Genomic DNA, 24,242 nt, shown 5'->3' on the forward strand with positions numbered 1-24,242 from the left:
GAGTGACATAGGCTATATTTCATTTTCAAAAAAAATAGGCATCCTTACTAAAATTACGATAACGTAATCCAAGGTGTGAAAAAAATATCAAAAAACTACCTTACATCGCGTGCGCTGCGAAAACTATTGATGATAGAACAAAATGATATACTACATTTTTTTAGAACACACCATTATCTACAAAAAATCAGCGGCAGCATATCTCTAACTATTACAGTCATGTCACAATAAGCGTTTTTTTATTGAAAAAAAGAAATTAAAATACCACCGCTACAAAAAGCTCTTTATTTGTACCTTGGTATTAACCCTTATCAAAATAAACGATGTATTATTTAAGACTGCTTCAATATCTTTATATTACTTTTTGAATTATTCGATTCTGACAATCCATTCAAAAGATATCACGAGTTAAAAAAAAATTAAAAAATAAACTGTATTCGGCTAGCTATGCGTTGTAGGCGTCACTCGGGCAGGGGTACGGGAGGGGGGTTAAGATCACGAAATAAACTTGCCGCGCGGCTTACTCGCGCGGTCGGCTCCCTACGTGATGGACGTGTGCGGAATTTACGCTTGATAATAACCCATTTATATAAAACTAGCTTCCGCCCGCGACTCCGTCCGCGCGGATGTCGGTCTTCATATAAAAATGAATCCCAAAATGTGTTGGTAAGCGCATAACTTGAGAACGGCTGAACCGATTTCGTTAATTCTTTTTTTATTATATTCCTTGAAGTACGAGGATGGTTCTTATGTAGAGAAAACGTAAATATGTACCACGGGCGAAGCCGGGGCGGACTGCTAGTATAATTTATAATTGTATTATTTGGCATAGCAACACAATAATAAAAATGCATTTTCACTAGATCTGTGATTTTCCCGATTTCACTATAAATAATAGATTAAAAATTCATGACAAATATATTAATAATTTTCGATAAAAATAAAAATCAGGGAATGATTCATAGTATTTATTAATATATAAAAATATTTGTATTTACTTCAAGCTGGTTCATTTACATCAATACTTATTTCAAAAGCATTCAGGCATCTCTATTTCCTTAGTTATCCTAGTAGTAACTTGAATATTATTGTAAGTATATTTAATATAATCAGAGGAACTGAAACAAAAAGGGGTATATTATTATCCATTATCTGTGCAGTACATAAACTGTGAATTCATTTATTTATGTTATTTAATACTTTATTGCACACACTTAAGAAAGAGAAATACATATTATAACTAGAGATAAACTACGATAACATGGCGCGCCCCTCCAAATTACTGTTTCAATGTGTGTAGTGACATCCTTACGAAGGAGTTTGTATGTAGTTGTACGTATTCATCTTTAGTTCTTTAGTAGCAGGCCGGCAGCGGTCTGAGACAGTCAAGTTATTAATTCTATGTCGCTCAGTAATACGAAAGTACTGATTGCAAAACAAGTTAGTAATGGAAAATTCAAGAAAAAAAATGATGCGGAGTCAGGTAATTTTGTTTGTGAAATAAGTTTATGTAATGTTTTGATTGACTTTTATGTCTATTAATTAATTAATGTAACATCTTTTCTATATATTTTAGGCACGAGAAGTGATAGCTACAGTATACCAACATATGAAGTACGAGGCTGAAAATGGAGTGGAGCGCTTGACAGACGCTAGATGGAGAACTTCAAGAGCTGTGGGGGTTAGTGAAAGGACTGTAACAAGAATTCTCAAAGAAAAAGCAAAATGTGATGCAACTGGCAATAAATAAATAATAAATAAAATATCCTTTATTGAATTATTATGTAGATTAATGGACGACTAAGATCCGTTAGGCAAAAATAAAAAATACAAGAGTTACACAGCTATTGAAATAATACAAAAACATATCAATTTAGTTCATTATTAATGTTGTGGGCCAAGTAATTAATGAGGATATTATTATTAATGCCCAGGCAGTATGAATAATGCCTTTGTTATCACTTGGCTCGTAACATAATATTATAAACTTTCTTATAATAAAAAATAAATGATGATTACGTATTTTTGTAAATGATTTTGATGTCTTAACTAGTCACTAAAAATAAATGTGTTATAAATACATAATAAAGGTTTCATTTTATTGAAAACATTAAACATGCAAGAATCAAGATATAGAGTAAATAATAAAATTACATTTCAGTATTTGAACACAATAAAATGAATTCATAGTTCTTTTGCAATCAGTACTCGTAATATCTCACTTATTACCAGATTTGTTGGTCAACTAATCATAAGTTGCCGAGCGCCCAAGACAACGCACGTGTCGTTTTCATAGAATACGTCAGTGCAGCGCCATTACTAATAATAATGAGCGATTAGAGCGTGACTAGTCGAGCAACAAATCCGTGGATTTGTTTTTGTTTGACGGCCTCATTACGCACACATGCGTTGTGAATCTTGGTGGTGCATTGTAAATACTTTCACAAATACTTTCAAACGTTTTGAATTTTGGAGGGGCGCGCCATGTTATCGTAGTTTATCTCTACTTATACAATTACGGACTAATTAAACTATTTTTTTTTTAAATAGATTTATTTAAAATCAAAGAAAGAAGAAGAAGGGATTAGAAAATACAATGCTAAGCAAAAGAAAGATAATGTGACTTAACAAATCATAAAATTTGCTGTTCACAACATACTTAATTATTTTTTAATACTAATATTATGAATACTTATTATATTGTATAGCAATATATTTCACTCTCATCATGGTAGTTGATTGAAAGTGTCCATGTAGTCCAGCTCATAATTGAGTTTTCTGTATATGATAAGCTTTTAGAAACTAAAATCTTATTGGTTGTTCAAGCCTGGAGTCAGCGTATCTAGATATTGACCAGACCAATAAACAGGCAAACTTTGGTAGTAATATTTCATTAACTCTATTTTAATTAATACTTATTAGTTATTATAATCGAAAACGAGACTTACTTCTAGTAACGGTCCGAATTGATCGAACTAAATTTAAAATTTGGAATTTAACTGAAGACTGATCTTCAAAACCTTGATTTTGGCCATGTGCTCCCCAACCCACTAAAATAAAGAAAAATTATTGGTATTACTTATAATGAATTAATTAAAATAAATCAGTTTTTGTTTTTTTTTAGTTTTGCATACCTACTTTTTTGCATAAACCTTTCTTCGTGCAAAACACACACTGCATTGAGACATAAAAGACTGGCTTCAAACAAATTCCATAAGGTAATCATTTTAGATTTTATTAACAGTTAAAATGAAAACACTGTTGTTGATTATCAATAGAAATGGATGTTAAAATTCATCTAAGAATTAAGAAATAGTCGGAAATAGCATTACACGGTGTTTTGGTGGATAGATAATTGACAGTTCATGTCAGTTGACAAATGACGTTGATAAACCCAACACCCAGTGGATGCGTTCTCCCGAAACATAACTTTCTCACTTTGATCAAGAGCTTATACAATAGTAAATGGGGACTATGATCAGTAATATTGGGAAAAACTAAATTACAAAAAATAAGTACGTAAAATTATATATATAATATTTATCTATTTAATATGTGAAAAATTATTTCATTTGGCGCCAAAAATTCGCCTTCGTCATCACCAAAGTGCGGGATGGACTTCATTTTTCAACCGACTTCAATAAAGTTTTACTCATAATGATTTAATTTGTGTTTAATTCTTTCTGTTTCTGTTATTTTTTCTGTGATTTTTCCCATTGCTCTGAGTTTTTCCCATATTTCTCGTACTTGTCAAATAATTTGACTCAACTCTATTGACAGTACCAGAACCGAGAACGATTTTCGTCAGAACCAAGGTCAGAACGAATGTTTAAATTTTGGAATTTGGATTTTGATTTTTGACTTTGCAGGCACAGAGCAAGTTTGCAGGTAGAAGTGTAGAAGTTTCAAGTTTATATTATAGTTATTCAAATTTGTATATTTTTCAAGATAAATAGAGATGAATATAAAAATAGTTATTGGTAGTCACCAAAAATTATAATAATATTACGGTCACAATAACTTATTGATTGTATAAAATTTTAATACATATTAGTAAAAAGATGGAGGGAACAGGGGATCCTAGTGATCAGATTAAAGTCAAAACTAAAACCGAAAAAACAGGAACTACCGTAAAAAGTGATGAAGATACAATGTCCTCTCAGAGTGCAGAAGAAGCGGAAGAGTCATTACAGCCTGACAATGTTATAGATAGCGAGAAACCCTCACAATCTGACCTGTATGTTCCTGATGTGGGTCCAAAGTGGTATAAAGTGACCGCCCCTCTTGTCACACCACCCATGATTTTCACAAAGTTACCAGATATGTTTGCATCATTCCCAATCAATGACAGGCCTAAAACTAAAGATGATGTTTATGATGTTGTAGAACAAAGATTGAGAGATTTTGTTGGAGCGGAAGTGAGTGATGATGATTATGAAAAGCTGGTTGACTTTTGCAAGTATGTTTTTATTTATTTATATTGTAGTAGTAAGTATTTAGTTAAAAAAGAAGTTCACTAAGATTTTTAACTGTAATTAATTTTATTCTACTTATATACCTTGAAATATTAAAATGTATAATCTACAACATATTTCAATTTTTCTTTTGCAGCCCAAGTCATTTAGAAACAGGATTAGAAATGAAAATGTCTACATCTTTGCCAGGTACAAATTCTTGTCCAGTTAAAGAATTTGAAGAGACTGATGTTGGCAGCGACCTTAATATTGCCAAAAAGCTTAAATTAAGAAAGTCCAAAGATGTAAATAACTTGTACTCGCAACATCTTAAATATAGAAGAGTGCGTCTCTTGCCCCAGTCAAAGGAAGTGAGTAAGCTTATGTCTAGATTGCAGAAGTGCATATACCATACATTATTGAAAGAAAGAAAGAAAGAAAGAAAGAAACATTTATTTATCAGAGACAGCACAACACACACACATACATAGACATAAAACATAAAACCGTACAAGTTAAATAAGAAAACACCGCAATAAGAAATAGTTACAATAAAAGAAGCAAATACTTAAATTAATAACATGAAAAACACGTACAAAAAAAAATAGAATTATAACTACATTTATTAAGGTGTGTCATACGACCCTGACAAAAAGGAGGCAGCTCAGCATATGCTGCAACATCCAGGAACATTGGCAGCCCTGTTTTTCAGTGCCCCCTTTATAATATTGCATATTTTACTTTTCTTTATTTTTAATTGCCTTGTTTTTGATCACCCACATTTTTATTAATATCTTTCTTTTACTTTATGGGTTGCTTGGTAGTGATATTGAGTGATAAGGCCGCCTTTTGCTTTTAAAAACATAAAATTATATCTTTTATGTAATAAAGTATGGTTTAATCTCATTATATTATTATTTAAAATCTTGTAAAAATTAGCTAGCATTTATTAAATAATTCCTAACAGGAATAAATATAGTGTTTTTTTTACATACTACATATATGTGTGTTACTTTTCAGAATGACATAACAGTAACAATTGGGGAGCCACTGCAACCTGGTCAGGATTTGCTGTTTCGTGTCAGAGTATACAGGCCTTTTCGCCACTCTGCTAGAGAGAGAACGGTAAGAATACATTTTTATTGTTTGGTATAAAAATTGGTATCTATAGATTTACTTGAAGGTATTTAATCTGGCAAAACTTTAATGGCAATTCACACACCACAAAAATAGATCAAGCTTTTTAATCAATTTATAGTACACTAGATTTCCGCCCGCGGCTTCGCCCGCGTTTTCAAAGGAAAACCTGCATAGTTCCCGTTCCCGTGGGATTTCTGGGATAAAACCTACCCTATGTGTTAATCCAAGTTACTTTCTATATGTGTGCTAAATTTCATTGTAATCCATTCAGTAGTTTTTACGTGAAAGAGTAACAAACATCCATACATCCATACTTACAAACTTTCGCCTTTATAATAGTAGTAGGATGAATCACTACATAGTATAAAACAAAGTCGCCTTTTCTGTCCCTATGTCCCTATGTATGCTTAAATCTTTAAAACTACGCAACGGATTTTGATGCGGTTTTTTGTAATAGATAGAGTGACTCAAGAGGAAGGCTTTAGTATATAATTTATTATTAGGTTTTAGACAAAGCGGGCGAAGCCGCGGGCAGTAAGCTAGTGATTATTAAGGCATTAAGTAGGAATTTGGTCCTTTTTTGCAAATAACTGAAATCAATTAATCATTTACTATCTGATCACTTCTGTGTGTGAAGAATGATTCTTTTAAATTTTTTTTAAGTTTTGTGCTAAAGATTTAATTAAGAAAAGAAATCAAATTACGTTTCTACTATTTCAGAACACACGACACTCAATACTGAGTAATGACATAGTGCTACTCGGTAGACAGTCACTCACGGTGCTGCGGGATCGCATTGTCTGCCTCAACGATGTGAGCACGAGCGTCGATGTATCGGATAGGCTCGACGACTTGCCCAGTACTACTGCTAAGGTGAGAACATTGTTAGTTAGTTATACATTAGTTTTTAATTTGATATAAAATTTTGAAAATAAATGTTTTATTTTCAAAATATATTACTGCACTAGCTGTGCCCGCGACTTCGTCCGCGTGGAATAGTGACTGCATAGTAGTTACTACTTAACACACAATTATTGAGTAAACACGTCTTGAAACACGTACTATCATATACAACTAAATTATAAATACTTACACATTATTATAAAGTTAAGAAATAAAATAAATAATAACACAAAAGAACTGTTAGTAAAATTTATTACTAAACTGAGCTATAAAACTTAGGTACAGAAGAGTTCAAAATTTCCAGGATGTGGCTATTCTCCCGCTCCCATATTCCTTCTACTTTCACAGACTTTCAACTTTTCCCTTTCACCCCTAGTAAATGGCAGAACCGATTTTGATCTAAACCATGTCTAATCATACCTATATATTATGTACATGTCATATCCTTTCGTTTGGTACTCCATTTGGATTATTTATCCCCACTATCACCCCTAAGGTGCCCTATATGTAATAAACAGATGAACCAATTTTGATAAAACATGACTAATTGTAATTCACACGTCATTTGATATGCCGCTTGATTATATTATTTGACCACATTTGATTATTCATTCCCACTTTTACCGCTATAAATCAATAAATGGATGAACCGATTTTGATTAAATATGTCTTATTGTACTTTACACGTCATGTCTTTCATTAGATAAGTCACTTGAGTATATTTGATAAAATTTATTTATTTATTCCCACTTTTCTTTCATTAGATAAGTCACTTGAGTATATTTGATAAAATTTATTTATTTATTCCCACTTTTACCCCTATATCAAATAAATGGATGAACCGATTTTGATAACATTGGACTACTTAATTGTTTCTGACAGGTCGTCTTTTTTCATTTGATATATCACTTGGGTATAACAGACAGCATTCGTTTTTCTCATTCCCACTTTTGCCCTACATATAATTATTGGATGAACCGATTTTGATTAAATATGCCTCATTATACTTCTCACGTCAGGTCATGCCCTTTCATTTGATATGCCACTTGGGTATATTCGACAACTTTTATTCCCACTTTTATACCTACATATTATATCCAATAAATGGATGAACCAATTTTGATAAAATATTATGTCTTATTGTACTTTACACGTCATGTCTTTCATTAGATACGTCACTTGAGTATATTTGATAAAATTCATTTATTTATTCCCACTTTAACCCCTATATCAAATAAATTGATGAACCGATTTTGATAAAATATGTCTTATTGTACTTTACACGTCATGTCTTTCATTAGATACGTCACTTGAGTATATTTGATAAAATTCATTTATTTATTCCCACTTTTACCCCTATATCAAATAAATGGATGAACCGATTTTGATAAAATTTGACTAATTGTAAACATGTCGTCTATTTTCATTTGATATATCACTTGGGTATAACCTACATTAACAACTAACATGCGTTTTTTTCACCCCTATATAATATAATAAACAACTAATGTAACAAAAAAACGCATCTAATTCGTATTACCCGTTAGCGAGCTACGGTGGCACAGACAGACACGCAATACACACATAGCGGTCATAACACCCCTCTTTTTGCGTCGGGGGTTAAAAATATAATACCTACGACATAATTTCAAAGACCTTTTATATAGAAAATTTACCTAGAAGTAACCATAATGCTATTTGTGCAGGTTTTAGACTTATGAGCAAAAATCTAAATAAAGGTCCTTTGACCCCCCTACTACCCCCTCAGCATAACCACCCCCCCCACGTTTGGGGACTTTCGATATGATCATCTGGACATGTCAAGGAATAACTTTAGCGTATAATTTACGTAATAAAGTAATTCATGTATAGAATGACTTAGCAAATGTTCGCTGTGATTACTTAAATGGTCATAACTTTTTTATTTATGAACCGATTGACATGAAATAAACACTAAATGTTAAATGAAGCTTACCACAATATATTAGTGAAAACCGCATCTAAATCGGATAAGCCGTTTCTGAGATTAGCGTGTTCAAACATACAGACAAACAGACAAACCGACAAACAGACAAACAGACAAAAATTTTTTTAACAACAGTTTTGGGTTTGGGATCGATTTAGTAATAACCCCTGCTAATTTTTTTTTACATATTTTCATTGTACAGACACCACTTTTCTAGAATTTTATTATATGTATTGTATTACTGCATTATTCCTATAAATTTTAAATATAATTTAAATACGAAATATATTATTATAAAATTTATACACAATAATTTTTATACAAAAACGTCTTTAAATAACGATGTAGTTAAAATTAATTAAGTTTACATTTATGTATGATTTTAAGGCACAATATGTGTTCCACAAGTTCCGGAGAATGTTTCTGTATATTATTATTCACTGCAATATTACTAATCATCTGGATTAAATTTAAAAGTAGCAATTGAGCAGCTCAAGTGTTAAAAACAGCATTCGAATTTACTTCTTATTTTTGGAGCCGGTTAAATAGTCTGTGTTTTAACCATGTTCGCACGCGCAGGAGCTGTTCCCATCCGGGTTCCTATTCATAAACAACGTGTTCTACGTGGACGCGCGCTCGGGCTGCGCGGACCGGTCGCGGGCCGTGCGCGACTGGGCGGCGGCGCGCGGCCTCGGGGCCTTCCCCAAGCGGGACATGGCCAGCACAAGGCTGCAGGACATCGCGGTCAAGATGGGGCACCCAGAGGTGGGTGATTTGTTTAACACACATTTAGTTAACACACACACACGCAAAAATACAGAAATGTGACATCACGGACGCCAGATGCGATGGCCAGCACGCGGCTGCAGGACATTGCTGTGAAGATGGGGCATCCGGAGGTGGGGGTGCTTTGCTTTTTGCTTTGAACACACATTTAGTTCACATATTCAAAAATACAGAAAACATGATAATAATGTGCTCTTCGATAAACTCTATTTAACGCATGGTGATCAAATATGTACTTCTGTACATATTTATGTTTTTACATCAGAAGTTGGCGGGAAAAAATGACGTCATTCGCTTCTGTTAATCATGACTATCCTAGTACACGCGATGACGTCGTATAAGTATTGTTAGGGCTTTGCATTCTACCAGGATCACATAACGTACAAGGAAATGATTGAAGTTGTGACGTCACAGAAGTTGGCGGGAAAATATGACGTCACTTATACTTCTGCAAATTTCTGCTATCCTAGTACATGTGATGACGTCATTCGCTTCTGTTAATCATGACGTCACTTAATCTTCTGCGAATTTCTACTATCCTAGTTAGTACATGTGATGACGTCATGTAAGTATTGTTAGGGCTTTGCATTCTACCAGGATCGCATAACGTACAAGGAGATGAGTGAGGTTGTGACGTCACAGAAGAAGTAATGTTAAATTACATTTCAGTTTTTTGTAAAATTATGACGCGGAGATAGACAGATTTATTCCCGATTCACTGACTTACAGTTAACACTTTTTGTTAATCATTTCCAGGTGTACTCCCACCAGGGCAACTGTGAGCACTTATTCACATTTTCCGAAGTCCGTCTAATGCACGCTACCGACCCGCTCAAGATCAGCCTCTACCCGTTCCACACGCAGACCACACAGAACCACTCCATATATTGCACAACTTGTGGAGAATTTGGCAGCAAATGGATCGTCACAGGGTGCGATAGAGTCCCCTTCGATCCTACATTCTTCTGTGAAACCTGCTTCAAGTTCTATTTATACAAGGATGGACAGAAAATATGCGATTTCAAAGCATATTTGTATAGAGGCAATGAAATCAACTCGCTGAAGCCATTTGGATGATACGAAAAGATAGTACTTGAATATAAAAAACGTAAATTATTCTTGTAGAACAATACTGAATATTATCTGAAATGCACCTTGTGACCCATGACATTAATGCTATTTTAGCTTGCGTATGAGGTATATATTATTTTTTTATATTATTTTAAACGGGACTTTTTCTATTAAATAGTTGAAGTAGTATTTACATATAAGTTAAAGCGTTAATATTGGTAACATTTTAAACAAATAACTAAAAGACTTAGGTATTTTTTTCAGACTTTAATTTATTTTGCATATTGTTAAACCAAATGTTAATATCAAGTTAATATTCGACAAACCCATGAATAATATTATAGATACCCTTAATTTTGTTACTTTCAAATTCAGTTCAGTTAAATAGTGACGCATAATGATGTATGGAATATTAATATAAAATCTATACTAATATTATAAAGCTGAAAAAATTGTTTGTTTGTTTGAACGCGGTAATCTCAGGAACTACTGGTCCGATTTGAAAAATTCTTTCGGTGTTAGAGTTAGATAGCTTATTTATCGAGGAAGGCTATAGGGTATATACAGGGTGTCACACTATTGGTATACTAAGCGCGAAGGGACTTATAGGTTTGCATACAGTGATCATGAAAAAAATACTTAAACAACAAAATTACGTCAAAAATTTTTAGCTAAATTTTTCCTGAAAATCCATGTTTTCTTCTCTGGCTTCGCGCAGCCGGCTTAAAACGCTTCTCTAATGTGAGCATTTTGTCTATGAAAACATAATCTTAAACGATAGCCCACGTGCTGGTGGCAAAGCTGGGCGGGTTGCTTGTTATGGGTATACACATAGAGTTTTAAGATTTCATCTATTTGAAAAAAAAATGCGTCTGGAATTTTTTAAGTATTTTTTACGTACTCAGCGTATGCAAAACTATAACCTATTTTGAGCTTAGTATACCAACAGTGGGACACCCTGTATAATCACGCTAAGACCAATAGGAGCGGAGCAATGCGGGTGAAACCGCGGAGCACAGCTAGTCGTTAAAAAAATAAAAAATACACAATAAAACTTTATACTGGATGTGATCTCAAATTTTATACTGAATATAATTCTTTAGGTTAAAAAGTGGCTGTGTTAAGACAATTCTTCACTTGGAAGAATCAAAAATGAAATATGGAAGGGTGCAATGTATCTTAAGGATTTGTCAAAGAGGTTGGTGTGTGTAGTAGCTTTCAGTAGTGTCCATTATTTTTTTATGTAGTTGCAGTATGAAATACATAGAATGTTTAGTTAGCTATTATTGATAATATTAATGTTTTGAAGTGAAACTTAAATAGGTGAGTTGAGAGTAAAATTTCAAAATCGCGTAATGGCAATACCGTCACGTCATTAAGGCGACGATTTTGGTTTCTTTGAATCTTGCCAAAGAAGTTTCACTTCTGACACGTGTGCTCGGCCCACACGCTCTTTTTATGTATTGTCCATAAATGCAAAATTTTAGAACAATAATAAGTATGGTTTTTCTTTGACAGTATGTAACAGTATACTCGGACAGGTAGTGAGTTGTGATCCTTTTTCATTTTGTTATTAAATATTATGTATTTGATATTGAGTTCTGCATGAACAGCACCTTATGAACTGTTGTAAAATTATTGTAGCAACATTGTAAATATACCTGTATTTTGATTACTGAAAGCATATTAGCATTGTAAAATTATTAAATAGATGCAGTACCATTACCATTTAAATTTTAGTTTTATTTCTCTCTTATACTTTTGTGCCATTTTGAAATGAAATAGAATGTAAGATATCTAGTAGCATTATGTGATTTAATTATTTTATTCATTAAGTTCAAAAAGGTATGGATGAAATAACTATCTAGTAAGTGAACTTTTTGTACTGACAGGTAAGTTTTTTTGGTGAAAAAATAATATCAACAAATAATGACTACTCATTCCCACCTAAAGTTTCCTGTAGTGTCTACATTATTATCATGAGGAGGAAACTGACTTCGTTCGGAAATTACTGAACCTATTTGAAACAGTTTTTCATCATCCTATAACTACAATAATCCTAAGGCTATATATTGTTTTTATCCGGGTTACTCGGGCGGAGCCGGGGCAACACGCTAGTCTGTCATAAGACTACAATATCCTATGATAACAATCGTAACACTTCTGAATATAGGTCAAGATTTATTGATCTAGGATACGGATTAAAAGCTAATGAGAATTTAATGTTGCTGATCCTCTACACTGCACCAAGAAAGATTGGCTCGTTACGAAAAAAAACTCGTCTGCGATGTTTTTTTGACGTGACAACGTCTTATAATTCGATAGAGCCGGCTGCACGCACGAAAAAACATGACTCATGCGGCGTTACCTCGCTCTGAGGCGTTCCATGTAAGTCTTGAAGTGCAAGCGAGAGCGCGGAACGAGCGACAAAGAAGCTGACATTTTTACGTTCAACTATCGTCAGTAAACTGACTTTACAGACAACCTTTTTTTTTGTAAAATTTTCGTTTACCAATTTTTTTACTGAAAGTGTCAGCAACATGCAAAGCTCATAGTCACCTCATTTTCTTAGATATTTTTTGCTGCTTAAGTCGCTGACCGCCATGACGAATGGTATGCAGAGTGAAATGGAAGAGAAGAAGTCATAATATATGACCACTCACCAGTATGCAAAAAATAGTTGTAAGTAACGTAAGTAGTAAGAAAAGCTTAAAGTTAAAATAAAGTAACTATCCTAAATAAAAATACTAACTAGATATTTAATATCATTTATGGATATTATATTTGTTAAAAAAATGTACTTTACATTGGCTCTTCGCCCGCGACTTTACGTTATCACAAACTCTCCTAATACAAATTTTGAGTCCCGGAAAGTTTGGTCTTCGTGACAGAATGTATCAGAATCAGAAGCTTCCTTTTGTCCAAATGATTTACATATGATAACTTATTACGTTTATGCTATGCTTGAGCATAGATTCAAATCAGAAGATCTTGGCAGAGGCAGAACTTCTAGTAGCTATTTCTTCAAGAGGAACTCGATACTTAAGGCTTATAGGCCTATTTGAAAGCATTAAGCAAATCAAAACAAAAGCATTATTAACATTCCTCTAACAATAGAAAAAACAACGTGGAAATATGTAAGATAAACGAACGGGATCGCGTGTCGCGTCTCATTGTGCTGATTGTACACACGATCATTAGCCATAAACAGTGCACCGGGATGACATTATTAGTGCATCTGTAAGGACTTGTAGTGGGGCAAAGAATTTGAGTCTTACAGTCGCTGCATATTTGTAGGCGCGTGTTATTTTGAAGGCGTGTCGAAGGCGGATTTTGGTGAAATTTCTCCATGGTAGTTTCATCTTGGCCTAGTACTTTTCTGCATTCGTAACTAGTTAGGTTAGGTTTCCTGTTTGTCATATTTATTTCAATTATTTTTAATGATAAACCAAACAATCCATACTACTCCTGTTACTTATTTTTATTTGGCTAATATACTTATAAGACCCTGTTGAGACATGGGTATTGTGCATAGCCTTGTCTCAATATAATACTATACTGATTAATACAATTTGCCTGTTTCCACCTGACATCATACGGTATTTAAAAGAACCCACGTGCCAATCGTAAATCTGTTTACCCAGTACCTTGATCCACTATGTTGTATGATGAAAGCATGCAACCGCTAGAAATAGTGTCAATTGTGGAATTACATGTGGCACAGGTGGTCTTCCGTGGGGGCGTTGCATCCGCCACGTGATGGCCGCAGGGCACGTGGGATAGTGTTGTTGTTATGGAGTATAGGACAATGTAGGATAGGTTTTGTGGACGCTTGGTATAAGCAGGAACAATGTAGCATAGTTACTGGGAATATTGAAATAAGTAGTAGAAATTGTAGGCAGGGTGGCTACTGGGAGAGAAAACGTAAATATGTAGATACCACGGGAGAAGCCGGAGCCTAGGACCGCTAGTTGTTAATGAAAATGTTGTGGTCTTTTAAATAGGTAGTATCTTTACGATTACTTACGGTATTATAAAGTTTGACATAAATGTTACATAGCAACCTTGCATAGAAGGAAAGATTGACTAGAGAGGCTAGTTGTTCATACTACATATTATAATACTGTTTATTGTACTTGATGTGGACTAAATACGTTTCTCCCATGCAGAAACTACTTTCCAAACGTATTCTATAGAATACTAGCGGTCCGCCCCGGCTTCGCCCGTGGTACATGTTTACGTTTTCTCTAGGATAAGAACCATCCTCGTACTTCAAGGAATATAATAAAAAAAGAATTATCGAAATCGGTTCAGCCGTTCTCGAGTTACGCGCTTACCAATACATTTTGCGATTCATTTTTATATACAGGGTGTCCCAAAAAGTAGTGATATACTGAAGCTGGGAGGTAGAGGACTTAGAGGGCTATCCGAATCCCCCCCATGTGTGTTATGCGATTTTTCGTATTTTCGGAGTTATTACATTTTTTTCAATTTTTCATCTATCGCCGAGTACGATGAGATTTTTATTTATGGTGACGTGAATTATTGCGCTAGATGCTTGATTTTTTTTGTGTGCTAAGCTGAAAGATAGGCCAATTCAGTATGGTAACATTTACTATCGTTAGATCTTCGAATAGAATAAAAAAAAGAATTAAATGCCAAGAAAGATAAAATTACCCAGTATGTTCATAACTTCAAGGGCCCATAAAAAATAAAATCACATAAAAAAGGTTTTCCATTTGGCTTTTAAAAACTTGCTCTATCGATCAGGTAGCTACCCTAAAAATTTCATTTTATTATTCTGAAGGCTTCAATCGAAAAATTGAAATCTAAATGTGGTAAGTGGAAAATTTTTATTAACATGATGATCATTAAAACCAATAAATAGGTGTTAAATTACCAGATTTTTTTTAAAATAGCCCCGCTGTTGCTCAATGCAAGTGCGACATCACCGTAAAAAGTTGTCTTTTTAATGTCTGAATGCTCTTTTATCATTTTTAATGGTTTCTTCTGCAACTATGAATTTCCGGGTTATTTCGTCCAAATTGTGGCAGTCTCTCGTCTTTGTAGTATTCCCACGGAAAAAATTCAATAGGGTTTATGTCCGGAGACCGTGGAGGCCAGGCTAAAGGGCAAAAATACTCTGAAAGATGGATTGGTCGTTGCAGCCTGCGCATGCGCCGGTGATGCCTGCTTTAAAGCCTGGCCTCCACGGTCCCTCGACCTAAACCCCATTGATTTGTTTTAATGGGGATACTAAAAAGACCTTGGCCACTTGAGAGAATGCCACAATTTGGACGAAATAACCCGGAAATTCATAGTTGCAGAAGAAACCATTAAAAATGATAAAAGAGCATTCAGACATTAAAAAGACAACTTTTTACGGTGATGTCGCACTTGCATTGAGCAACAGCGGGGCTATTTTAAAAAAAATCTGGTAATTTAACACCTATTTATTGGTTTTAATGATCATCATGTTAATAAAAATTTCCACTTACCACATTTAGATTTCAATTTTTCGATTGAAGCCTTCAGAATAATAAAATGAAATTTTTAGCGTAGCTACCTGATCGATAGAGCAAGTTTTTAAAAGCCAAATGGAAAACCTTTTTTATGTGATTTTATTTTTTATGGGCCCTTGAAGTTATGAACATACTGGGTAATTTTATCTTTCTTGGCATTTAATTATTTTTTTTATTCCATTCGAAGATCTAACGATAGTAAATGTTACCATACTGAATTGGCCTATGTTTCAGCTTAGCATACAAAAAAAATCAAGCATCTAGCGCAATAATTCACGTCACCATAAATAAAAACCTCACCGTACTCGGCGATAGATGAAAAATTGAAAAAAATGTAATAACTCCGAAAATACGAAAAATCGCATAACACACATGGGGGTGATTCGGATAGCCCTCTTGGTCCTCTACCTCCCAGCTTTCGTTCATCACTACTTTTTGGGACACCCTGTATAAGATTAGGTACCTTAAAGGTCCTTATTACTTTAATGTTTTACAAAAGTGATTCTAAAAGAAGTAGAGAAGAAGAGTAGATCTCTCAGTTTCAATTTAATGATTTATCAAAATTAGGTAAGGCAATAAATTTGTAATTCCATACCATTAAACATCTTCATACTGTGTAAAGCTTTTATGCAAGCAATTCATTGAATTTAGGACAAATCTCTGTGATGGTCATGAACTAGGACGCGTTGCTTTTATGTCTTGTTTGAATTTCATAGCTAAATGGCAAAAACGAGTCCCAGTAGCATTTTTTATTCAGTAAATTCGATTTGCTATTTTGTTCAGAATTATTGAAGCAATTAACTACCCATTTAAACTATTTTACTCATTCAACTGATTACTGAAGTAGATGGAACTTTAAGATGAAGGAAATAAAGTCTTGTTTACTTTATCTATAATCGTTATTAAAAGCTTTGTTTAGGTGCGTATTATGAAACTTTCATAACGTGAGAAGGTATTTCGTTCACATGTTGTGTTACATACTCTAGCAAATATCCCTGAAAACATCACAACAGTAGGTATCTGCATGTTTGTATCTGTTATCTGCAGTTTCATCATCGCAAGAAAACTGGGGAGACCCAGAAACACTTGTGACCGGGTTAACAAGCGTACAGAAATTCAGTTTAAATTAAACTCAATCAGAGTTTAAATGCGATTCTAATTTCTGAGACGATTTGGCTTCTATGATGGGGATAAATTGATCTATAAACATAGAAAGGAAATTTCGTTCCGTTAGAGATATATTACCGAATTTTCAAATAGATGTTCGACTAGAGAATTTGGCAGTAAACAGCTTTTAACAAATTAGATTTCGTATCCTACTAAGACTATCTCCGGATAGTTACTATGTTCTATACAGATTTTCTGCACTTTCTTGTATCAAAATTAAAGAATATTGAAGTCGTTCTTTCGGGGCACTTCTTTTCCATTAATCTTTACGAGACACTAAAATACAAGGGTTCGATAACCGATGTCGATGATGATTGGTTGGTTGGATGGTTCGATGATATACTACATATACAAAAATGTTAATATTACATTTTGTAGAGACTATCGAAGTGGACTTTATAGGAATACCACGCTTTTTTACAGTACAGGATGTCTATGATGATATTTTTTTTGACTTGTTAATATACATATATGTATTGTGTGTGTGCTAGAAGAATGTGACCCAATTCGGTTGTTTTTGACGCAAAAACTAGAGTTTCATAAAATTTTATTATCCTTATCGCATTTCGCTAAGAAGGTGAACATGGTTAACGTTGAGTTAATATTTGAAGTATACTGGATTTATAATTTTGGATTTTTCTTTAATCCACGGAACTTGCGAGAAGAAGAGTTTCTAATTAGGTACGTACCCGTAAATAGATATTATCTACTATCTAATTCTAAATTCGCGTAATTTCTCATTCTTCTTAATATCCTGAAAACTTTTATTAAATAGAACAATAGATAAAAATTTTTAATAATAAATTGTACAAACTGTTACAAGCAAACCAGTGCGGCGGTGATCTCATCACGCCGAACGAACGTACACGTGCGTTGTGTCAATATTATATCATGGTGGGATTATTTCAATTACATAATTACTGGTTTACAGTGTTATAAAATATGTTAGGGAGGTATGTAGGTATAATATTTGTGATAAGATGACCAATTGTTATACCTGGCCGTTTAGGTTGGTACGTATAGTGGAAAGAGAGGAACCAAAATTGAAATCTGCTCCATTACGAGCTTATTTGCCGGTAATTTGAAGATAGAGATTTATTCACAAAAGGGATCATGATAGATATAGTTTTATTTTGCTAGTTGCTTAATCCTGGAATGAGATTTGAGAGAATACTGAACTACTACTGACTAATATGAAGCAATCAACCATAGAGCTCTATGGTCTCATTCATTCAGATATACCTAGTCCTTTTGCCAGTATGTGCCGTCATTTTATAACATATCTAAGTTATTGCACATTCTCTATCCGTTAATTGTACCCAACATTGATTCCATCTAATAGCCTCAAATTATGTTGTTGTGAGTCCAATGTAACCTACATTTAAATGAAGTAGTTTAAAATACAAGAGCGTTGTGTCACATGGGCAAACATGCAAACAACCTAAAAATATTATAATCTATAATGCACCAAGGAGATAAAGAATGCACATTTTAATATGTATAACAATTTAAACTGTTATAAGACAAGAAAGTATGCTATAAAATTGGTTATACGGCATTATCAATAAAGTCTGGATTACGCAATCGAATATTCATATCAGATAGATAATTAATCCAATTGAGCCTATCTTGCAATTGTATAATGCGGATCGTAACGCCGATTGGCTTATCTGAAACCTTGGATGCCTTTTAACCATCTCTAGTTAAGGTATTCCTTGTTTATGTAATACATAGCCTGTTCAATATTCTTAAGGATAAAGATAGTTATGGGGCCTTAAATACAACTGGTACAATTTCTGCTTATTTTGTGCTATCACAAATTCATTGTGAAATTCTGCTGGTAATGTTTAGATATCAGGAAATAAAGATCCAAGACAAAATATCTACCCTAACGAAAACATTCGGAGCTTTTTAGTTATTCGTTTAGTTACATGGTATGCCAATAATAAATCTCACTCTGAAAATGAAATACATTTTATAATTTTTTATCTACGGACTACGTATCAAACTAGTGACTGAAATTCATATTTTTAGACGAACTATTCGATGATGACGAACGCCATCGATCAACGGCACTATTGTTCGCGTTTTGGGCAGATTTTCCGAGTAATAAATCTTTTAATAGTAACAATTAACATAGTTTTCTATAACACTACGATAGCTTCAACTAATTGGGTCACGTTGGAAGGAGGCTGTGGCAAACAGAGATTAGATATCTCTCGCAAACAGCCTGTGTGATAATGTTGATATAGCGCCGCCGAATCACCATAAATAGCATTTCGAAATGAAAATCTTGAAAATTATACGATTGCTCCAGTTGTGATCTCATGGAAAGATGTAGAACATTCGAGAATCATATTTTACACGAAATACAGAGACCCAATTTAGGTATGGGAAGGTAATGGAAATTCATACAATATATTCGCTAGTTTATTTATTTAGTTACTTACCTACTTATATATTTAATTTAGAGGTTTATCGTCTTATTGAACTAATTGTTGTTATATTATGAACTTTTTTGTAATGAAAAAAATTCAAAAAGCAGATCTCTACAGAGCGAGCAGCCTCGCGAAGCAATTTCTTGCAGGCTGAAGCTCGGTCAGTGTGGACGTAGCTCGCGGGAAAACGGCGGCACATACGTTTGATATTTACATACAAAGCTCCGTTTGGGATAAAGTTAAATATTAAAACAATTGTTTATTTATTCAAATTCTTATTTAAATGGCATCGTATCTCTCTAATCCCCACGTATCACGGGATGTTTACAGTCGGTAACTTGAAACAGAGGAATGTGTTTTGGTGCGTTGACGCTGAGTTCGATGTTCGAACGCAAAGTGTGCCAAAAGGATCTCGCATGGCAACAGATCGTAATCTTATCTCGCATTGTCTAGTAATCCCAGAGGTGCGAATTCTTAGCGTTCTACGTAATCAGAGTAATGAGTGCTAACTTGTGTATAAATACGAAAAATATGAACGTATCATCTATGGACTTTGAAGAGCTTCAATCAAAATCAAACCCCGCAACGTTATATATGTATTTTACAACACTCTATATTGCTCAGTTTCCCAAACGAAATACATAAATATAATATTTTTATGTCTTGAAATAATTGACTTTGTATCATAAAGGCTTATTCAATTCAATCAAATGGTATGCAGACGATTTTTGCACGTTGTCAGCAAATGACATTATAACGGCATTTAAAAATTATGTTTTTAAGTCTAATAAAATTAAAATAAATAAGTAGTATCTACTTCTTATTTTCATATTATTATGACTTATGAGATTTCTGATTAGGCCAAATCAAGGCCAAATCATGGGCCAAATTAATAATATTTTTTAAATTCCTCTCGAAACATTTGCTGCTGCATTTGCTTTATTTAAATAAGCCTTTATGTCATAATATGACAATAATAAGTAGATACTACTTATTTATTTTAATTTTATTAGACTTGAAAACATAATTTTTAAAAGCCGTAATTAGAGAAAATAAGTAATAACGTGGCACAATATTTGTTTCTGATGCTAATATTAAATTCATGGATTTCCCATGGCTGTAATACAGCTGTGGACTAAGTACACAAACAATATTACTTGGCTTTGTAACATATACATATGAAGGAAATATTATCTTGAATTTCAAACGTTTAGATTAATAAATCATTGTCTCTACAAAAACTTTTTTAACGTTTTTAACAATTACTTAATACTTTTTTTTAGTGTCAGGAACGGTTATAAGCAGAGAAATGTATTGGTTAATTATTATTTAACCGTTTTCTATACGCCTTTTATTAATAAAAAATTATAATACACACCTGTTCAGGTGTCCGTGAGACGAATCGTCAATAACAATAATGTGGGTCAAATTGTAAGAATAGCTATTAAAATAATACGAATGCTTTAATTATGAAACAGTTGTCACTATATTAGATAGAGTCTTACAATTTTGGCTGGCATTAGTTAACATTCTTGCTTTTAAATTTTTCCTCTAGGCGATCTTTTATACTGGCTCTATATGGTTAAAAATTATTACATTCCCAAATTCACCTATATTAAAACTATAAAAACCAAATTAACTTTGTCTGGAATGTTTTTACGTCTGAAACGGGCCACGCAAACAGATACGAGTTATTTCAATAGAAGAGGGACTTAGATATTTTTTTTTTTTCAGAATATTGCAATTTTTAGCTGTGTAGTCGAAATATGTGACGAATGCTCCTATGGGAAAATGTAATAAATAATAATTGAATATTTTAATCTGGAATAAATCCATTCGGTCCTTAAAGCATTTAGACGTGACAAGCTCACAAAAAGCTTTTATTGCGTATTCTTTTTATCGGAGGATTGGAGAAAATTACCAATTATAACAAAAATATGTTTAGTTTCCACTGTACAGTGCACATACATGTTAATTGTCCTGTTCCTTTCATCTAGTGACGTCTTCTGTATTGCGTTTCATGATTATAATAATCTAGCAATAGCTCGTCAAGATTTTACAAAAGAAACTACTTTGTTGTATTCCATACACGGTGCATTTCATACACAATGACACAATATTTGTCCCACAATATCAAACTACACCTATAATACCTATAGGATGAAATATATTCTTCCTGTGTTTAAACTAAACACATAAATCAATCTCAAATCACGGAGATTTGTCGGCAATATATCAATTTATAATTGGTTAATTACAATTATCTGCCCACAGTTTAATCTATGCCCAAAACTGAAACAAATAGTTCAAGACGTTGACGTCATTCGCACATCATGAGAAGGCTGTTTCAGGGTCGTCATGAATTTACATTGGTACATGTGCATCTGTTATCAAAATTTTGCAAAACAAGAATTTTTACGATATTTATTTTGTGAATAACTGGCTCGAACATATCAGCTATGTGGTATACAAATAGTAGGTTTATCGCGGTTGTTTAACGATATTACTTTGAATAAAATACCAAATTGTGTCGAATTATTTTTAATTAGATGTAAAATTTTTGTATCATTATAATATTTTTTCACTACAATTAAAATTTCCACTAATATTTAGCTATATTATGAGTTAAATTTGTTAGGTAGGTAACGTTTATTATTCTGTTGATTTTTATAGGGGAACTCTCCTAAGTGAATGCGTCACTACTTGAAATATTATTCAGGCATTTTAAAGTACATGATATTACAGGATTTGGGAACTTTATTAGAAAATATGATTATCATATACAAGTGTCGTCTACTGTGTATGGAGTATCTTGACAACAAAAGTTCAGAATATTTTGAAATTAAGTAATAATTACTATAGAATATGTACATTGCACTTTATACTAGTACCTAATATCTCTCACTATTTTTGACAGGTATTTAAGGGGTTTTATTTATTTAAATTAATATTCGATTACAGGAATTTCATAACTTGGATAACTTGATTTTTACTTATCATTAAACACTATTGGTTTCCTTTTATTGCAAGGACGTGAATCCAATAACTTGTTCTAGTATTTTTATATATGTTAAGGTAATTATATAAGCAAAGGGTAGAGAAAGTACAAAAAAATAGAGTGAGTGGAAAGTGTAATATTAATTTATCAGAAGTAGTATCAAAAGATGTTATTAAATGATTAAATAGTTAGTGAACTTCTCTATTTGCTCAATTATCATTATTTATTTTATTTTTTGCAGACGTTGAGGCTGCGATAACTCTACATACCAACTTGCAGTCAAATAATAATGGATAAATTTATTTAAAATTTGCTCTATGTTGATTTGTAGAGCAAACATAAGTATTGCTCTATGTTCCAATAGCTAAAACATATCAGTAGAGTTTATAGAAGTTACTCCCAAAACCTGTTTTACTTGACCCATATCATCAATCAACTTAATCTAACTTATCAAGAAAACAAATGCATCATCGATCGAGATCGGTCGCAATAAACAAACATTAGGTAAAACTGTAATAGCGTAACGGAAGCCCAAGATCTAAGTGGTTGGGTACATACGTGCGCGCGCGCTGTTTGCCCATTCCATTGATAAAGCTCGCAATTTCTGCCAGTCGAGAGCGAGTCGCGGTCGTAGACGCTCGCCTCGCGTTACCTCCGCGTTCTAACGCGGCCTACCCTCTGTTTTCGTGCACTAAGAATTTATACCCGGATCAACAGAACAACGGAGTGGCATGGTAATTTGTGTTTATTTAATTTTTTGGACTTTTCTTGTATTGCAATGTGTTAAATTTAAAAATTTTAAATTTATTGTGTGGTTATAATATTTTGTCAAACTTGACAAATTAAGCAGTTTTGAAATTTATTTCGTCCATGTTAGAATTTTCTTAATAATCTTATAAGAGTAGGTTTTTATCTAATAGGCAATCAAATCAAACAAAAGCAAAGTGTGAACTTATGACGCGAGCGTAAACGACAAGTTAACTATTTGCTCTTATCTCAGACAGCTTTCGCAAATTATCTTTACACACACTTCAAATAACAATATTTGTTAAAATCAAACAATATTGTACAAGTTAATTTATTAGAGCCCTGTTTTTCATACCTCGACTCTATCTATGTGTGAGGTTGTTTTCATATAAATATTTTTTTACAATCAATTATTTTCGAGCTGTGAAGAACACTAAATTTACAAGCATATAGAATTCCTATATTTAAATTAATTGACGATGATAACTGCTACAAGTGCTATTACGTGTTTTGTCTCTACATAATCGACGGCAGAAAAATATCGTTACTTGATTGTAGAGGGTAGAGTCTGTGGTAGAGCGCAAAGTTTGGAATATTTTAGCAAATATATAACAATAATTAGTGGTACATCCTCAGTAAATAGGGCCAGGGTTATGTCTGGTTTGTCATGTTATCAGTAGGAACAGCAGAAGGCTAATGTTTTGCGCAATCGTACGTATCGCGTCCGCTAAATTCAGTTGTGTGGGAATTTTCATCTTATATCATTTAATTTAAAGGTACTTTGTCCTTTGTGGCTGAAAATTTCAGCACGTTTTAAGTTAAAGAAAAGCTTTTATATCTAGAGTCTAGTAAGTACTTATTACTTACTGACTCTATATTATGCAAACACTTATAGACAATGTTAAAGGTTATAAGAATTATCATTTCTCATGTGTGTACTTGACTATTATTGCAAAATAAATTGTAATCATAGTTAACAACAATAAGGCATTAGAATTTAAATTTAAATCTTCTTTTCTTTGAAGGTGCCTTTTAATTTAAAGCAGCGAT

General features: G+C 33.2%; 3 protein-coding genes and 1 long non-coding RNA gene across 4 annotated transcripts in view; 2 read left to right on the forward strand and 2 right to left on the reverse strand.

Annotated features, from left to right (window-relative positions):
- Positions 1 to 24,242, reverse strand: part of LOC149480175 (uncharacterized) — a 204,404-nt gene that overhangs the window by 104,089 nt on the left and 76,073 nt on the right. The gene's annotated exons all lie outside the window — the stretch shown is intronic.
- LOC149480181 (immediate early response 3-interacting protein 1) lies at positions 955 to 3,361 on the reverse strand. The gene is made up of 3 exons (XM_089707313.1): positions 3,139 to 3,361; positions 2,949 to 3,050; positions 955 to 1,118 (listed from the first exon to the last, which is right to left on the reverse strand). Exons 1-3 carry the CDS (start codon positions 3,224 to 3,226, stop codon positions 1,063 to 1,065), a joined length of 246 nt encoding a protein of 81 aa, XP_089563439.1. The 5' UTR covers positions 3,227 to 3,361; the 3' UTR covers positions 955 to 1,062.
- Positions 3,870 to 10,837, forward strand: Pbp49 (proximal sequence element A Pbp49). Its single transcript, XM_089707352.1, has 6 exons — positions 3,870 to 4,459; positions 4,612 to 4,825; positions 5,475 to 5,579; positions 6,315 to 6,467; positions 9,043 to 9,228; positions 10,006 to 10,837. The coding sequence occupies exons 1-6, from the start codon at positions 4,062 to 4,064 to the stop codon at positions 10,324 to 10,326; spliced, it is 1,377 nt and encodes a 458-aa protein (XP_089563478.1). The 5' UTR covers positions 3,870 to 4,061; the 3' UTR covers positions 10,327 to 10,837.
- Positions 23,053 to 24,242, forward strand: part of LOC149480183 (fibrillin-1-like) — a 62,644-nt gene continuing 61,454 nt past the window's right edge. The window contains exon 1 of the mRNA XM_089707145.1: positions 23,053 to 23,179. Within this exon, the coding sequence (XP_089563271.1) occupies positions 23,177 to 23,179 (3 nt within the window). The 5' untranslated portion in view covers positions 23,053 to 23,176. The remainder of the gene's footprint in view (positions 23,180 to 24,242) is intronic.

This window comes from Colias philodice, chromosome 19 (assembly GCF_061535455.1).
Source record: "Colias philodice isolate Cphi_HAF_F1 chromosome 19, ilColPhil1 Martin Lab GWU primary, whole genome shotgun sequence".
Classification (NCBI taxonomy): domain Eukaryota; kingdom Metazoa; phylum Arthropoda; class Insecta; order Lepidoptera; family Pieridae; genus Colias; species Colias philodice.

What these genes read in the sequence shown, in the direction of transcription:
- Pbp49 (XM_089707352.1), top strand. Translation starts at nt 4,062, where the DNA reads ATGGAGGGAACAGGGGATCCTAGTGATCAGATTAAAGTCAAAACTAAA. An exon ending in AAGCTGGTTGACTTTTGCAA is followed by an intron (nt 4,460 to 4,611) that starts GTATGTTTTTAT and finishes TTTCTTTTGCAG; the next exon opens with CCCAAGTCATTTAGAAACAG. An exon ending in TGCCCAGTACTACTGCTAAG is followed by an intron (nt 6,468 to 9,042) that starts GTGAGAACATTG and finishes TCGCACGCGCAG; the next exon opens with GAGCTGTTCCCATCCGGGTT.
- LOC149480181 (XM_089707313.1), bottom strand. Translation starts at nt 3,226, where the DNA reads ATGATTACCTTATGGAATTTGTTTGAAGCCAGTCTTTTATGTCTCAAT. An exon ending in AGAAAGGTTTATGCAAAAAA is followed by an intron (nt 3,051 to 3,138) that starts GTAGGTATGCAA and finishes TCTTTATTTTAG; the next exon opens with TGGGTTGGGGAGCACATGGC. An exon ending in AATTCGGACCGTTACTAGAA is followed by an intron (nt 1,119 to 2,948) that starts GTAAGTCTCGTT and finishes TTTTTGTTTCAG; the next exon opens with TTCCTCTGATTATATTAAAT.